This window comes from Centruroides vittatus, unplaced genomic scaffold, assembly GCF_030686945.1.
Source record: "Centruroides vittatus isolate TY-2023 unplaced genomic scaffold, ASM3068694v2 contig_359, whole genome shotgun sequence".
Classification (NCBI taxonomy): domain Eukaryota; kingdom Metazoa; phylum Arthropoda; class Arachnida; order Scorpiones; family Buthidae; genus Centruroides; species Centruroides vittatus.
Window position 1 is genome coordinate 2,319,509 of NW_027122182.1, and position 15,091 is coordinate 2,334,599.

Below are 15,091 nucleotides of genomic sequence, written 5' to 3' on the forward strand. Positions count from 1 at the left end.
AAATGATAGAGAATTTTCCCTCTGCTATAAACTGAAGAATCCTTCGAGCAATTTTCCGCTTACACGTAAAATATGACAAATACTCTGGATGTCTCAGCTGTGAATGCAGAGGCGTAGCAAGAGGGGCAATGGGGGCGGCCCGCCTCGGGTGTCACCTACTTAGGGGTGACAACCGGTGTGTTTTAGCGGTGACACTCGACTCTGAAAAAAATAAAAAGTGAAAGAAACTCTCAGTGTTTTTGAACGCTAAAGCACCGAAGCTTCGATCGTCTCGTGAATCGATCCGTAAAAAAAAGTAGTTACCATCCTCCCGAGAGTCACAATCAATGTGTTTCGTACGGTGATGTATAGATTAGTGACCTTAGTCTTCACCCACACTTTCGTCTATATGAGAAGCCACCAGAACATCTCAAAATCTTGCTAGGGCCACCTCTCTAGGGCCCTAGTAGTTTTTTTTTTGGTAAAAATCAGCTTGGTTCTTGTGAGCGGTAACCACTTTGCTTTCAAGCCCAAGTTTATCATTATCAAATAAAAACTATTAAGAAAAATTTTGACCGTCGTCTAAATTCCCATAAATTTTTAGTTGGCGTAATTTTCATCTCATATGCTTTGGTTTCGATATTAAACACGTCATTTCTGAACGACGTAAATGTATATATAAAATGAGATAATTTTTCTTAAATTATTACTGATAAAATAAGTTAGACATTGTGACACACGTTTAATTTTTTAAACCTTAATTTATTTAATTAAAAATGTTTGAATTTTAAAAATATAAATATAAAAAATTTTTTACAGATATTTAGTCTTTTTGATTTTTACGAAAAATTAAATGTGACAAAATAACATCTAAATTTTCTTCGTGCCAACAAAATGTAGAAACTTTTAGTCAAATAGTTATTAGAATAAACTGAACTCAATGTAAACTTTTTACGGTATTTTTACATATAAATATACTGTAACTTAAGATAATTTATTAATAATTCAGATTTGATTCTATTAAAAAATACAAAAAATCACAATCTTCCGATAATTGTCAAAAATAATAAAAGTTATGAGAATTTCTTTCGTGTTCTTTTCGAGAAATTTCATCAGAAAATCGTTCTTTACAGAAGAGGCATTTAAATTTATTTCCTTCTGTTTCTATTTGTGAGGATGTGTTCGTTTGTAAAGATGTTTCTATGTGCATAATTTCTGTATCGATGTTAAAGTGTTTCAGGAATTCTTCAGATTCTCTCGGTGTAAAAATCATTTCTATTGGATAAACGTCTTCGAATTCAATTAACTCTGTTGCTTGAGCACTTGTTGATGGTGTTTGAAACGATTCAGTCTGCACTTGTTCAGCATGTTGTACCCTTTCCTAATTAAAAGTAAACATTATAGACAATATGATATCGATTAAGTAATTAAAATATAATTTGAGATAATTAACTTTTATGATTACTGAGATTGAAATTTCGGGGATACAATATTTAGAATTACTATCTATGGAATTTCGGGACTTTGAGCATATATCTGAACTGAGGGGACCGAGACGAGTTCAACGGTACCCTACTTTTGGACCGGAGACGAAAAATAAAAAAGTTATCATACTTTTTTCGGCGATCGCGCGATGATAGGGAGTCGCGTCGCTCTCCGCTAAGTCGGCCTCGCTATCGCGATCGGAAGTTTCGTCGCTTGCCGTTAAAATTGCCTTTAGTAGACGTTTTCCCCCTTTTTTACTTTGTTCAAGAACTACCGTGAATCGATCACTAGTTTAGCACATGGCGGCGTGTGGTGGCGCCCATACGAGAGGTCAGTCGGGCCGCCATGTTCGCTGCCATAAGTAACAGTAACCGAAACGGCGATCGCGCGATGATCGGAAGTCGCGCCGCTCTCTCCGCTCTCGTATCGCGTGTTTAACCCTACTGGAGATGAACGTAGTCCGACGTCATGGTTTGCAGACTTTACCGTAAGATGGCAAAACTAGCAACTATGGTGCCGTCTTAATAAGAGCATTAAAAAAGTATGGTAAGTGAAAAAGTATGATAACTTTTTTCATTTTTCGTCTCCGGTCCAAAAGTAGGGTACCGTTGAACTCGTCTCAATCCCCTCAGTTCAGATATATACTCATAGTTCCGAAATTCCATAGATAGTAATCTATAGTACACCCGAAATTTCTACAATATTTAAAATTTTCACGATATTTTTGTTCAGCTTTGGAAAGTATTTGCAGCATTGATAAATATTTTTTGTAATTATAATATTTGTGCAGTGTTTTCTTGGATTCAACGATAATATTTTTAACTAATTGTCTGATTGACACAAGTAACCAGCTTCTTCGAACACTTCAAAGAATGTATCAAATTTGTGTTGCTTCTGTTTACAAGCGATGCAAATTTTGTGTTTTTGCAATATATATAAAAAAATTAATAGTACTAGTTTCAATTATTTCACATTTATAACGTTCACAACCAATTGCATGAAGCTGTGGCTTTTAAATATAAAGGCCTAAGGGAAGACTGCACGTTTGGTAAAGTTTGGTGATGCAGATTGTTATTTCATTTCTTATAATACTTTATAAAATTACAGAGATTTGCTTTACGTTATTAGTTATTATTAGTTACATTACAAATGATTCCTTAAAGCTTTTTGTGAATTATAAATATATGTAAAATATAAATAAGTATTAATTTGTACTGTAATTTCTTATATGTTTTAACAATAAAATAAAGTCTGATGAGCGGCATATGATACGCAATGCATTTCCTTTTACAGTAAATAGAAAATAAAATCTATTATTGTTAGCGTACAGCTGTATAATAAGTTCTCTGTAGCAATTTTGTTCTTAATTGAGAAGATCAAATAATAAACGAAAAGACAATAAGCAATCAAGTGCTAAATCTCAAGAAATTTCACTAAATAATCGAAAATTGTTTTTGTACAAAACGTATGTATAGAAATATATATTCCGAAACAATTACTACGATTAAACTTATTACAAATAATTATAATAAGTACATTTAACGCTGGCGTCTGTTCATTATCAAATGACTCAAAGTACAAACTTACAATGAATAGTTTTTTTTATGACTACTTTACATTAAATGAACAATGCTGTGTTATTTTATCAATGAATGATACAGAATAAAATTATTTACAGTAGTCACGGTATGAAGTCACTTAGAGAAATTTTAAAAATCTTTTACAAGTTACATAACCTTAATTTCAGAAACTTTCTTTACTTACTTTGGAAAAAGATTTGATTTGTTCCTGTAGATGTACTTTTTTCATGTGTCTATTTAAATCATGTTTATATTTGAACCTTTTCTTACAAACATCACATGAAAAGGATCGTATTGTGTCATGAGATATTAGGTGAATTTTCAAAGCAGATAAACATTCAAAACTTTTATTGCATTGATTACATTTATGAACTTTCTTTGGTAGTTTCTATGTATCATATAATTTATAAGTTATATTAGCTATTTATTACACATTGAAAAAGAAAATTGATATATTAATATTTATAAAATAAAGTAAAATTTTAATATTACTTGTACATTTTTAAAATTTTGTATATATTTTATACGCTTATTGACGTTGAAGTTATTTGAAAATTAATATTTACAATTTTAAATAGTGAGATATAACGGGTATATTTTTTGATGTTTCGCTGTAAAGTACCACTTTTATTCATAATAATTAAATCTGTTTTATAATTTATTATAATATTACATTTCATACTTTAATTTAATAAATTTGATATATTCTATTTTATAAATATTTATTCAATTGACATCAAAAGTAAACATTAATCTTCCAATAACAACTTCAGAAGCTCTTACTTTTAGATGTATTCGATTGATATGATCTATCAAACGATCTTTCCATTTTGCAGCGTATGTGCAGTCTTTGTAGTTGCATTTGAATGGTCTTTCTTCAGAATGCATTTTTTTGTGTCTCTGTAAATTTCCAGACTGGGAGAATCTTTTTCCGCATATACTGCATTCATACGGTTTCTCCCTAGTATGAACCCTTATGTGATTATCTAACTCCGATTTTGTATGAAATTTCTTTTCACATTCAGTACATTCGTATATCTTTTCTTCATCCTTTAAAAAGTATTCGTTGTGTAAATTATTATGTATTATTTAAATTCGATTTACTTTTTAAGAAATATTTTCTCTTGTAAACATGTGTAAACATAATAGGAAAATATATTATGTATTTTTGATATGACTTAAAATTTAAAAGTTTTCATTTTTTACAGTTTTAAATAAGGAGGGTCGCCAAATAATAACAATGCCATAGAAAACAAATTGAACTTTTCACTTACTTTTTCTGATTGCATTTATAGAATTAATGATCCAAATTTTAAATTCACTTTATAAATTTTGAAAAGGTAAAATACCAAGAATCACTACAATAATGTGAATCTTGTCAATTGTTCTGTCAGATTTTCATGTTGTGCGTATTTATTAGCATGAAAATTGAAAAAAAACTAAAAACAAAAAAATAATTTATTCTTATTTTTTTTAATTATAAAGTGCATAACGAAATTAAATTTTTTAAGATACCTTTATCTCAATGAATTTCGTAAATTGTTTTCTGAATATTTTTTTTATAAATATCTGACATACAAATTTAACTAAAAGAATTATATTTAAGTGTAGAATGGAAAACATTGAATGCGCTTTAAATTAAAGGGCGCTATTATAGTAACAGCGTTGAGGAAAAGTTTGAAAATTGTAACTTGTTGACTACTTAATTGCATTTTTGGCCACATCTGTTAATGACGAAAAAAAAATCTGAAAATAAAATTTTTCAATTAATGTTTAAAATTTCAACTTACATTTACTGGACCAAATTAGCCAAACGAAACTTTTTATATTATTTTTTTATTTGAAACTCTAACGATAGAATTGACTAAAATTCAAAACTTAATTCGTGTTAAATTCTGAATTGCTCTGAAAAAATAAATTTAGTTCATTATTAATAAAAATTGTTTTCAAGAGCACAATTTATATGGATTATTAAAGTGATTTTGCTTTTAAAATATTTTGTCAATATAACTTCTAATTGAGATGTTTCCTCTCTGTTTAAAGAATTCTTCATTATTTCAAATTATTTCTGTTTCAATATTAAATTAGCCGTTTTTAAATACTAATATAATCAGTTCATATGTTTTCGAAATTGTTGTGGGAAACGCCGGGAGGTAGGACGGAAGTCGGACCTCCTTTTTCTGGGCGAATAGGTCGGCAAGACCCGGCCCACTGTCAAGGATGGCTAATTTTGCGCGATATCCCGACTTGTCGGGATCGGTCAGTTACTTGTCAGGTCGAGTGGAGGAAGTGTGAGGTCGTCGATAAGAAAAACGGCAATAACCGCAGTAACAGGACAACACATATAAGATTTATTTAGACGGAAAACAGATACAAAAGATCTAACGCGTTCCGTTTCTAACCGCGAGAGAGAGAGTTTACAAATTTAGGGGGGGATCATACCTCTTCCTAGGATTAGTCGTAGGATTAGCTGTAATCGTAGGATTAATCGTCTCAATTCTCCGGTCGTGGAGGTAAGCAGGAGGATCGGTCGGGCGGCTCGTCGTCGGCGGGCTTCGGTGACTTCGTGTCTCGGCCCTCGCTTTTCGTGCCGGATCCTACGGGTCGGGTGGCTTGTGCGGACCTTCAGCGACCGACCCCGTTCTTAGATATCTCCCCCCTATTTATACTCCCGGTCTCGTCCGCTGCGATGACGGTAGATGATGAGTCAATCTCCCTGACTCAGAGGTTAGATCCGGGGAGGAGGGAAGTGAGTTTGCCGGCGGAAGACTGCATATCCTTTGAATCTTGATCGCTATCTCCCGAGGGGTTTGAACAATAAAATTTAAAACGGACTGGCCGGTTTTTGCCGGTCGTCACATTGTTAATTTTAGTTTGTTTTACAGATGGACACGTACTCATAATTTTCACTGACATCATTCGAATGTTTTTCTGGATTTTTATTGTAATCAATCTTTGTTCCAATATATGTTATATATTCAGAATTATAATATAAATTGAAATTACTTTAAACAAATAATTATAAACTATACAAGACATACAATTTATGTCAATTAGGGTTCTATATTTTATTGGAGTTTTATGATTTTAGCTTTCGATGTGAACTTCGAATCTCGTTGAGAATGATAGATAAAAGTTTATATTTATCAACAATTATTATATTATATATTTTTATACTTTCAAATTTTCGATTTAATCTTACTTTTTACATTAATAATTTGTTATTAATAACTTATTCTAAGATGTTATTTAAAGTCTATCGACTATCGAAATATAATTATCAATATCCATCACAGTTCTATATCGAATTTTAACTTTTACTTGTTATTCGAGATTTTAGTTTTTTGTATGTTGGTGCTAATTTTATATTTATTTTCTTCATTTCGTTACTTATTTCATCGTATAATCCTTTTATGTATGGAAAACTTGTATATTTTATATCAGGGTTTTTTACTTTACTGATCTGTTTTTTGTTGGATATTATTTCTTCTATTTCTTTTTCCCATGTATTTATAAGTCGACTTGGGTATCCTTCTAGAATGAATTTCTTAAGTAATTTAAATGCTTTCGTATATTTATAGAGTTGCTGGTTCTATTTTTAATTTTCCTGTACTCCATATTGAAGACATTTTGTTTAATGTATAACGGTATTTGAGAATTATAGTGAATAGTTTTTGTAATAGTGCAACATTATTTGAAGGGTTCAAATTCAAGGTTATCTGAATTTCTTTTGATCGTAATGTCTAGATAATTTAGATCATTATGTATACTGATGTCCTCTTCAATTTTGAACTTGATATTATCTTGTATATTGTTTATAAGCGTGTTTATCCCTTCTATTGTAATTGTGAAGGTATCGTATATAATTATAATATCATCTTCGTAACGTTTGTAAAACCTTATTCCTTGTATTTCGTTTTTTTTCTTTTCTGCGAGTTTTGGGCCGATGACCGATTCCATACTTATACCTTTTTCTTGTGTGTAATAGTTATCATTATATTCGAAATAGTTGCTTTTGTAAGTGGATTATATTAAATTTATTATGTCTGGTTCTATATTAAGTTCCCGTAGTTTTTGTTCTATTATCTCCCATGTTATTGACGGGTACATATCCGTAATATCTAGACTGGCAATTTTTAAATTTTTCTCTATTTTGATTTCTCTGATATCATTAAGGAGTTTGTCTGTATTCATTATGGCGAACATGGAGTTTTGAATAGACCGTGGTTGCTGTTTTAGAAATTTTTATAAATTGTACAAAGTTGCGTATTTGAAGTCGATTATTGGTCGTATTTTTTCCCCTGGTTTATGGGTCTTCAGGTGTATATTTAATTCCGGTATGTGGTCATTATAATCATTTAAAATAAAGTCTTTTTCGCTTTTGGTTAGTTTGTTTAGTTTTTGTAATTTGTTGATTTTACTTTTTAGTTCTTTTTGTATTATCTCTTTTGGGTCGATTGGGAGTAGTATGAATTTTTCAGTTTGTACTAAATCATATTTTTTCTTTATTACCCAGTCTGAACGTACTATAATTAATTGCTTCGACTTGTCGGCTTTAATTATATCTAATTTATTATCTAGCAGAAATTTTCTTATTTGATTCACTTTATTATTGTAGCTATAATAGTGTTTGTCCTTTATTACTTTTCTTCCTTTTCTGTCATTATATATTTCTTCATTGTATTACTAAGGTTCATTTTCATGAACTGTGACTCCATATCCTGAAGTCTGTTGCATATCTTGTCTAGATTCGGTATAATTGTTAAGGTTTCCCACTTGTTTGGGCAACTATAATCTAATCCTTTCTGTAGAATTTCAACGATTTCCTCCGGAATGTCTATGTTAATTTTGTTTTTTACTAAAGAGTCTTTCCATTCCTTTATCTCGCTGGCAGATGGATATTGAAATGTTTTAGTTAATTTTCCAGTTTGTTTATTTTTATAATCTAGATTTTCTATTTTATTATTTTTTTCATATTGAGTAGGTCCGATATTGACGTTTTTTCTTTTCTTTAAATTACGTTTTAACCCTCTCACTTTTATGTATTTGTATTTTATCGCTGATCTTAGTAATTTAAGATTAAAGTAGTTTGTATCCCTCGTTGGGATAACAGTGGCTATAGTTTTTTGTAGAGAAAGGGTCTTTAACAATCTTTTAAGTAAGCCTAGAAAATACACATTCATTGTTTCCGATAAGAAAATAGAATACAAACAACTGTAAGTTTTTGTTCTGCTTTGTGTATTTTGATACATTGTTTTATACATCGTTTTACCGTTTTAAACAGATATAAAAGAATTTTATGATGTTTCTATAACCACCTTATTTTTCAAGTTTGTGATGTACAGTCTTTAGCGTGTACATGTGCCATATCGGGGGGGGGGCAAAAAACTGGTACTGTAAAATATATATGTGTATTTTAAATTATTTACGCAATTTATTTGTAAAAGTAATTTTAATGTTGTACATTCTATTCTTGTTTATAGTTGACTGATGAGGGGCAAAAGCCCGAAACGTGTAAAATCAGTTACCGTATCAACTAAATAAAGGTGGAGTCAAAAGCCAAGTGATTGAGTTAATAACACGATCTTGTGTTTAACAATTCGAATAATGTCTGTATCGGTTATGTGTTTATTGCCTTTTTATGAACTGTGTGTGTTTTTTATAATTTTTTAGTTAATTGAAGAGGTGCAATTTGAGCCCGAAACGTATCCAAAACTCGTATCAACTGAATTCAAAATATAATGTTAAAACAAAATAGTAGCATTGAGGTAATGACCTGAAGCTAAACCGGAAAGAAAAGCTATATGAGTCTCTTGCAGAATTGTTCACGCCAAGTTTTATTGTTCGAAACAAACATTACCTGAAAAATATCCAAAATTGTGCGGATATTTTTATTACCTTTTTAAAGTGGAAAGTTATATAATCAATATCACAATAGCTAAACAAGACTTTATTTCTGGTGTCACTTCACAGTCCATAGATTAAAGTGTATTAAATGAATGATATTGTTCATTTATAGTATCACATTGCTTATGCACAATATATAAATGATTTTATATAAATAAAAGGATTTTTGTTCCCATCGGTATTTTGCTTTTACTCGCTTTCCGAATGGCCAATGCGTAAAATAGCCGCTTACCAATCTGGAAGATCCGAGATCGATTCAGAGCAAACAACATCAAGAAGTTTTCAAGGTCACAGGAAAATCAGATCTCCCTTTTTTTATCATCCTTCTTTCTGGTGGCCGAAGACATTGTATATATGGAAAAGTGGACTCCCCGAGTGATTGCAAGACGAAAAGAGCAAAAGTAGAAAAAATTGGGAGACAGTTGTCAGTTCCTACCAATGATCGAGTAGATAACACCACTGAACTCTGGAAGTTGATACATGGCATACGTTTTCGGCAATTGAATCAATTTTTTCTGATGACTGTCAAATTATCACCAAATATTTCACAGTTGTGTGAGAACCTGGAAGACCCAGCGGAAGCTAAATTATTGGAATCAGATCAGATGTAACCTCTAAGATTAGATTAATATTTTACACAGGGAATATACTGATTTAACAACTAAACATTGAAGAGTTAACTAATATCCCACAAATAGTGTCTTATATCCCGCCAGATAGTAATTATGACGATGATTTCAAAAATATCTTGCTGATTATAGAAGATTACTGTTTATTTTTTGTGTAGGTTTTTTGTGCTGGTTAGAATGAGACATCCGAAGTATTTGTCATATTTTATCTGTAAACGGCAAATTGCTTTCAGAGTTTCGAAGAATTCTTCAGTTTATAGCAGAGGGAAAATTCTCTTTTATTTTTATGAGGATAATAGCCTTGTTTGTCTAAATAGTTTATTGCCAAATGATGACAAAAGTAATTTTACTTTCCATGCAATCAAGGGAGCCATTGTAATTAATAGTGTCATAAGAAATATACTTTTGTGTTGTAAATGATTTATCTTATCAGAGATAGGTTCAGAGCATAGTCTGTTATTTTTAACGACTTTGATGATTTTGTCCAGAATTCCTAATAATCAATTTTTTGGTAAAGAAGCAATATGGTGAAATAAATCTAAATCTTCATTTGCTGTTACAGTAGATATCATTTTGTCATAAAAATACGGAGAGGACCCCTCACATCCTACGATTTAGGGGAAATACGTACAAAATGACGTATACGTACAAAATGACATAGGCAACATAATTCGAATTTGGCTGTCTCAAGCGCGCAACTGACCACGACACCATGTTATCCGAGAAGCTTTTACCAACCTGTCAAAACGTGAACGCACTCCTCTCATTCGCCCGGGTGTCATGGCCGACGACAAGCATTGATACGTTACGAGTGTTTTTCCTTGCAACACATTTTTTGTATATATGGTAAGATTTTCACTATTTTATTTATTTTTGTAGCATTTATTTCAACCTTCAAGAAGTTGTTGCACTTAAATAACTTCTTCCATTAAAAATATCATCTTTGTATTTATTTTATAATTTTGTTATTTTATACCGTTATGTGGACAAAATGACATACATAGGCAACGGACATAATGACATAGATATACCATTTAGTCCATAAGAGCTCAGTCAAGTAACTTACCTCTTACCGTTTTATTAATCATAAAAAGTAGCTTCTTAAAAAATTTTTCATTATTATTTAAAAGAAACCATCTGTTTTATTTGAAAAGAAGGTTTTAAGTTTTTTTAATGCGTCGAACTTGGTTCCGAAATTGCTTTTTACCCTTTGGATAGCCAACTAAACAGCAGTCTCCTGCGATTCGGTTTCTCTGTATCATTCATCTGCTGCTACTAAAGAACATCTACCGTCCACTACCCTTGCTGTGTCTATTGAGAAGATTTTTCCGGTCTCAAAAGGACGTTTTATAAGTGGTCAAAGAAAACGTAAGCCGAAAACTCGACAAACCTGATTACTTTTAACTTCTATTCTTAATATGAAGGCAATTAAATCAAAAAATGAGCCCAAAGCTCTGCCAGAGAAAAGGAGAAGAAACGTTACTAAAACGTTACTTGAAGAAGACACCGAAGAAGAAAATTTTCCTGAAAACTCTCAAGATGATGAAGAAGACTGTCCATGCATATATTGCAATAATCTTTTTCCCCGATCTAAGCCTGGAGAAGACTAGTTACGGTGCTTAAATTGTTTGCGTTGGGCTCACCCTTCTTGCGCTGACGTTTCTAAAAGAACCAAGCGTTTCATTTGTAAACTTTGTCAGTAATTTTATAGTTTTTACGTGTATGTCATTTTGTCCATAGCATATGGACAAAATAGATTTTGGCTGATCTCAATCAAACTAACAATATTTCTTTTCTATTATTTTATATTATAAAGGTTTATTACATTTCATAGGGAAAGAACCAAAGATGATTGGTGTAGAATATGACAGTGTGATTTACCAATAAAGAGTTATGAACCTAAAATAAAACCATATGTCATTTTGTACGTATTTCCCCTACTAGAATATACAGCAAAGGCAGCAATGTCTCGAAATTTAATTTATAATGTTAATTCTGTAACTTGCAAAAGATATATAACAAATGTATGGAAAGATAGAATGTGTTCTATCATGAGAAAACATTTGTGAAAACTGTTTAAGAATAAAAAATCTGAGGTACGAATGACTTATGTTTTGTATAAAAGCTATTGAAAAGAATATAAAGCACTATGTCAAAAGAAGACACAGTTTTACTTCTGGAACATAAATAAAATATTGATAACATTCAACAATTCTAACATATTTTGAAGGTAGATGTTTAGCAGGTTATAATTCAAGAATTCCTTTAGAAAGATGATTTAATTTTTGTCACTAAATTTTCTAAACAACACTTTATATATTAATGGTGAACAGTTGTTGATGAATATGAATACAGTGTTTTCAATTTAAACGGGACATTTTACCAATTTTAAACGAAAAAAACTAAAAGAATTTAGTAACCGTTTTAAAATTTGTACGTCATCTGAAATCGATTTTATTAGAACAGAAAATTTAAATTGTTTTTCAAAAAACTTTGTTCTTTCAACATTGGGAGTTTGACGGCCGGATGGCCGAGCGGTAAAGGTGGCAGCCTACCGCTCTGGGGGCCCGGGATCGAATCCGAACGGGTCGAATAATCCCCAGGAATTTTTCGGGGGGTGGTCCGTTCGGATATGTCGGGCCCTCCCTCACCACCCGGTCGCCCCATTGTGGGCCTGGCCGAACCCATAATGGGCCTACTAAAAGAGGCCCTCTTAGTGCCCACAGGGCGGAAAGAGTTTAAAAAAAAAAAAAAAAAAAAAACATTGGGAGTTTTAACGCTATTAAAAGAAATTTTACTTACCCGGTAAAAATAATTGAATTTTTGATCATCCCAATATATAAAATACGCATTGTGTATGACCCCAGAAATTATCGATCATAACTTTTCTTTTTGTAATCAAACAAACAAAACATCTTGAAGCTGCAGGAGGAAATTCGTAAATCCTACAATAAGAAAAGAAAAACAGCCCGATTATCAGGTCAACAACCTTGTTGCCATTTAGAAAACTCAATATGGAACAGGACTCAAACTAACTTGTAAAATTTAAGTTTTTTAGACCTTACAAGGTTACCTCAAAGATGCCTAAGGACAAACATGCAGTAGAGAAAATTGATCATCTTGAAGGGCCCAATGTGACTGTTACTGCAGCTGACCACATAAAGCTGTGGCCCATTGATCTTGATTAACATCGAAAACTTTCCCAGAACATTTCTATGTTTCTCTTGTTATTATGTTTTTTTTATTTTAATTTTTTTGTATATGTGTTTTTTAGTCGAGCGAAGACAAGACGTGAAAAGACTATGGGAAAGTAGCCAGACAACGGTTAAAAGAAAAGGCGGAGAAAAGACAGAAGACGAGTCCAGACAGGACTTTTTCTTCTTTTTATGACGAGACGATTCAAGTTTATTGTTTAGTGTTTATGTCGTTAATTGTAATGTCTAGTGTCACAATTAAATCTTAGTTCAGTAAGCAATTAAGTCTCTTTATTTGACTAAGCACGAATGTAGTTACAAATATAGGAGACAAGACGAAAAAAGAAATTCTACATTAGTAACAAATTAAAATTGTAAAAAGTAAATTTAAATGGAAAATTTGAAAGTTTAAAAATATATAATATAATAAATGTTGATAAATAGGAACTTTTACCTAACTTTCTCTACGAGATTCGAAGTTTACATTGAACAATAAAATCATAAAATTCCAATAGAATACAGAACCCTAATTGACATGAATTGTAAGTCTTGTATAGTTTATAATTATTTGTTTAAAATAATTTGAATTTATATGATAAATCTGAGTAGAAAACATATAGTCATATTGGGTCAGAGTTTGATTACAAAAAAAATCCATATAAATATTAAAATGATGTGAAAGTCAAGAGTACGTACCCATCTGTAAAACATAACAAAATTAACAATTTCGTAAAACTTATGAACTGGTTGTATTGGTATTTAAATAGGGTTAATTTAATCATTGAATGGTAAATACTTTATTTGTATTAGTTTTCTAATTATTTGGTAACACTTCTCCCCTGTGGGCACTAAGAGGGCCTCTTATAGCAAGCCCATTATGGGTTCGGCCAGACCCACAATGGGGCGGCCGGGTGGTGAGGGACGGGGACCGACATATCCAGACGGACCACCCCCGAAAAATTCCTGGGGATTTTTCGACCCGTCCGGATTCGATCCCGGGTTCCCCAGGGCGGCAGGCTGCTAACCTTGACCGCTCGGCCATCCGGCCGCTAATACTTTAATATTAAGAAAGAATTTTCTAAACAAATAGAAAACTTCACAATAATGAGATACATTCACAAAATGCATTAAAAGCAAATGCATTTTAATGATCTATATAAACTGTACTTTTAAAAATAAATTTTATTAATCATGAACAAATATCAATAATTTCAGAGCAATTCAGACTTCAATACGAATAAAGTTTTCAATTTTAGACAATTCTTTGTTAGATTTTGAAAAAAAGTACTAAATAAATAAGGTTTGCTTGGCGAATTTGGTGCTGAAAATGTAATTTCAATTTTAAAATTTATTTAGAAGATTTTATTTTCAGTTTTTCTTCCTCTCGTTATTAATAGATGTGGCCAAAAAGGCAATTAACTAGTCAACAGGCTTCAATTTGAGAACTTTTCCTCAACGTTTTTACTACAATAGCGCCCTTTAATTTAAAGCACATTCAATGTCTTTCATTCAACACTTAAATAAAATTCGTTTTATTAAATTTCTACCTCACAGATTTTCAAAAATATTAAAAAAACAATTTACAAAATTCATTCAGAAACGGTACCTTCAAAAACTTTCGTTTATGCATTCTACATTAAAAAAAAGATTAAATGGTTTTTCTTGCAATTTTCATGCAAACAATACGCATAATATGACAATATGATAGAACAATGTCAAATTTCACATTATTGTAGTGCATTCTTGGTTTTTAACCTTATCAAAATTTATAAAGTGAATTTAAAATTTGGATCATTAATTCTATAAATGCAATCAGAAAAAGTAAGTGAAACGTTCAATCTGTTTTGTATGGCATTGTAACTATTTGGCGACCCTCGTTATTCAAATCTGTAAAAAATGAAACGTTGAAATTTTAAGTAATTTCAAAAAATTTAATCTATATTTTACGGTAAGACTCAACCTCCGAATTGTGCGAACAAAAAGGTCAAGGAAACCATACTCTATGCGTGACCGTTTACTATATATAGCCCTGTAAACAATCGCCAACGTTATTTCCAGCGAGCGCTATCGGGAGTCTACACAGGAGGGTTTACAATTTGGGGATGTCGCCGACCCCCTCATTCGGAGCTTGAATTGTGCCTATCTCACTGTAATATATTTTGATAAAAATATAAAATATTTCTGATGAAAATCAATGGGAATCTTAATAATATATAATAATTTATACAACGAACAATTCTTAAAGGAGGAAAATAAGAAATATGAATGTAGTGAGTGTAAAAAGCGATTTCGTAAAAAATCAGACTGTGATACACAG

At 31.5% G+C, this 15,091-nt stretch overlaps 1 protein-coding gene across 1 annotated transcript; it reads right to left on the bottom strand.

Annotated features, from left to right (window-relative positions):
- Nucleotides 1–1,036: 1,036 nt before the first annotated feature.
- On the bottom strand, nucleotides 1,037–4,333 carry LOC136974963 (zinc finger protein 85-like). The gene is made up of 3 exons (XM_067269960.1): nucleotides 4,319–4,333; nucleotides 3,828–4,094; nucleotides 1,037–1,360 (listed from the first exon to the last, which is right to left on the bottom strand). The coding sequence occupies exons 1-3, from the start codon at nucleotides 4,331–4,333 to the stop codon at nucleotides 1,037–1,039; spliced, it is 606 nt and encodes a 201-aa protein (XP_067126061.1).
- Nucleotides 4,334–15,091: the final 10,758 nt, after the last annotated feature.

Coding starts and splice junctions, on each gene's coding strand:
- LOC136974963 (XM_067269960.1), bottom strand. Junction 1,361..3,827: donor TCAATCGAATACATCTAAAA/GTAAGAGCTTCT, acceptor ACTTTTAATTAG/GAAAGGGTACAACATGCTGA.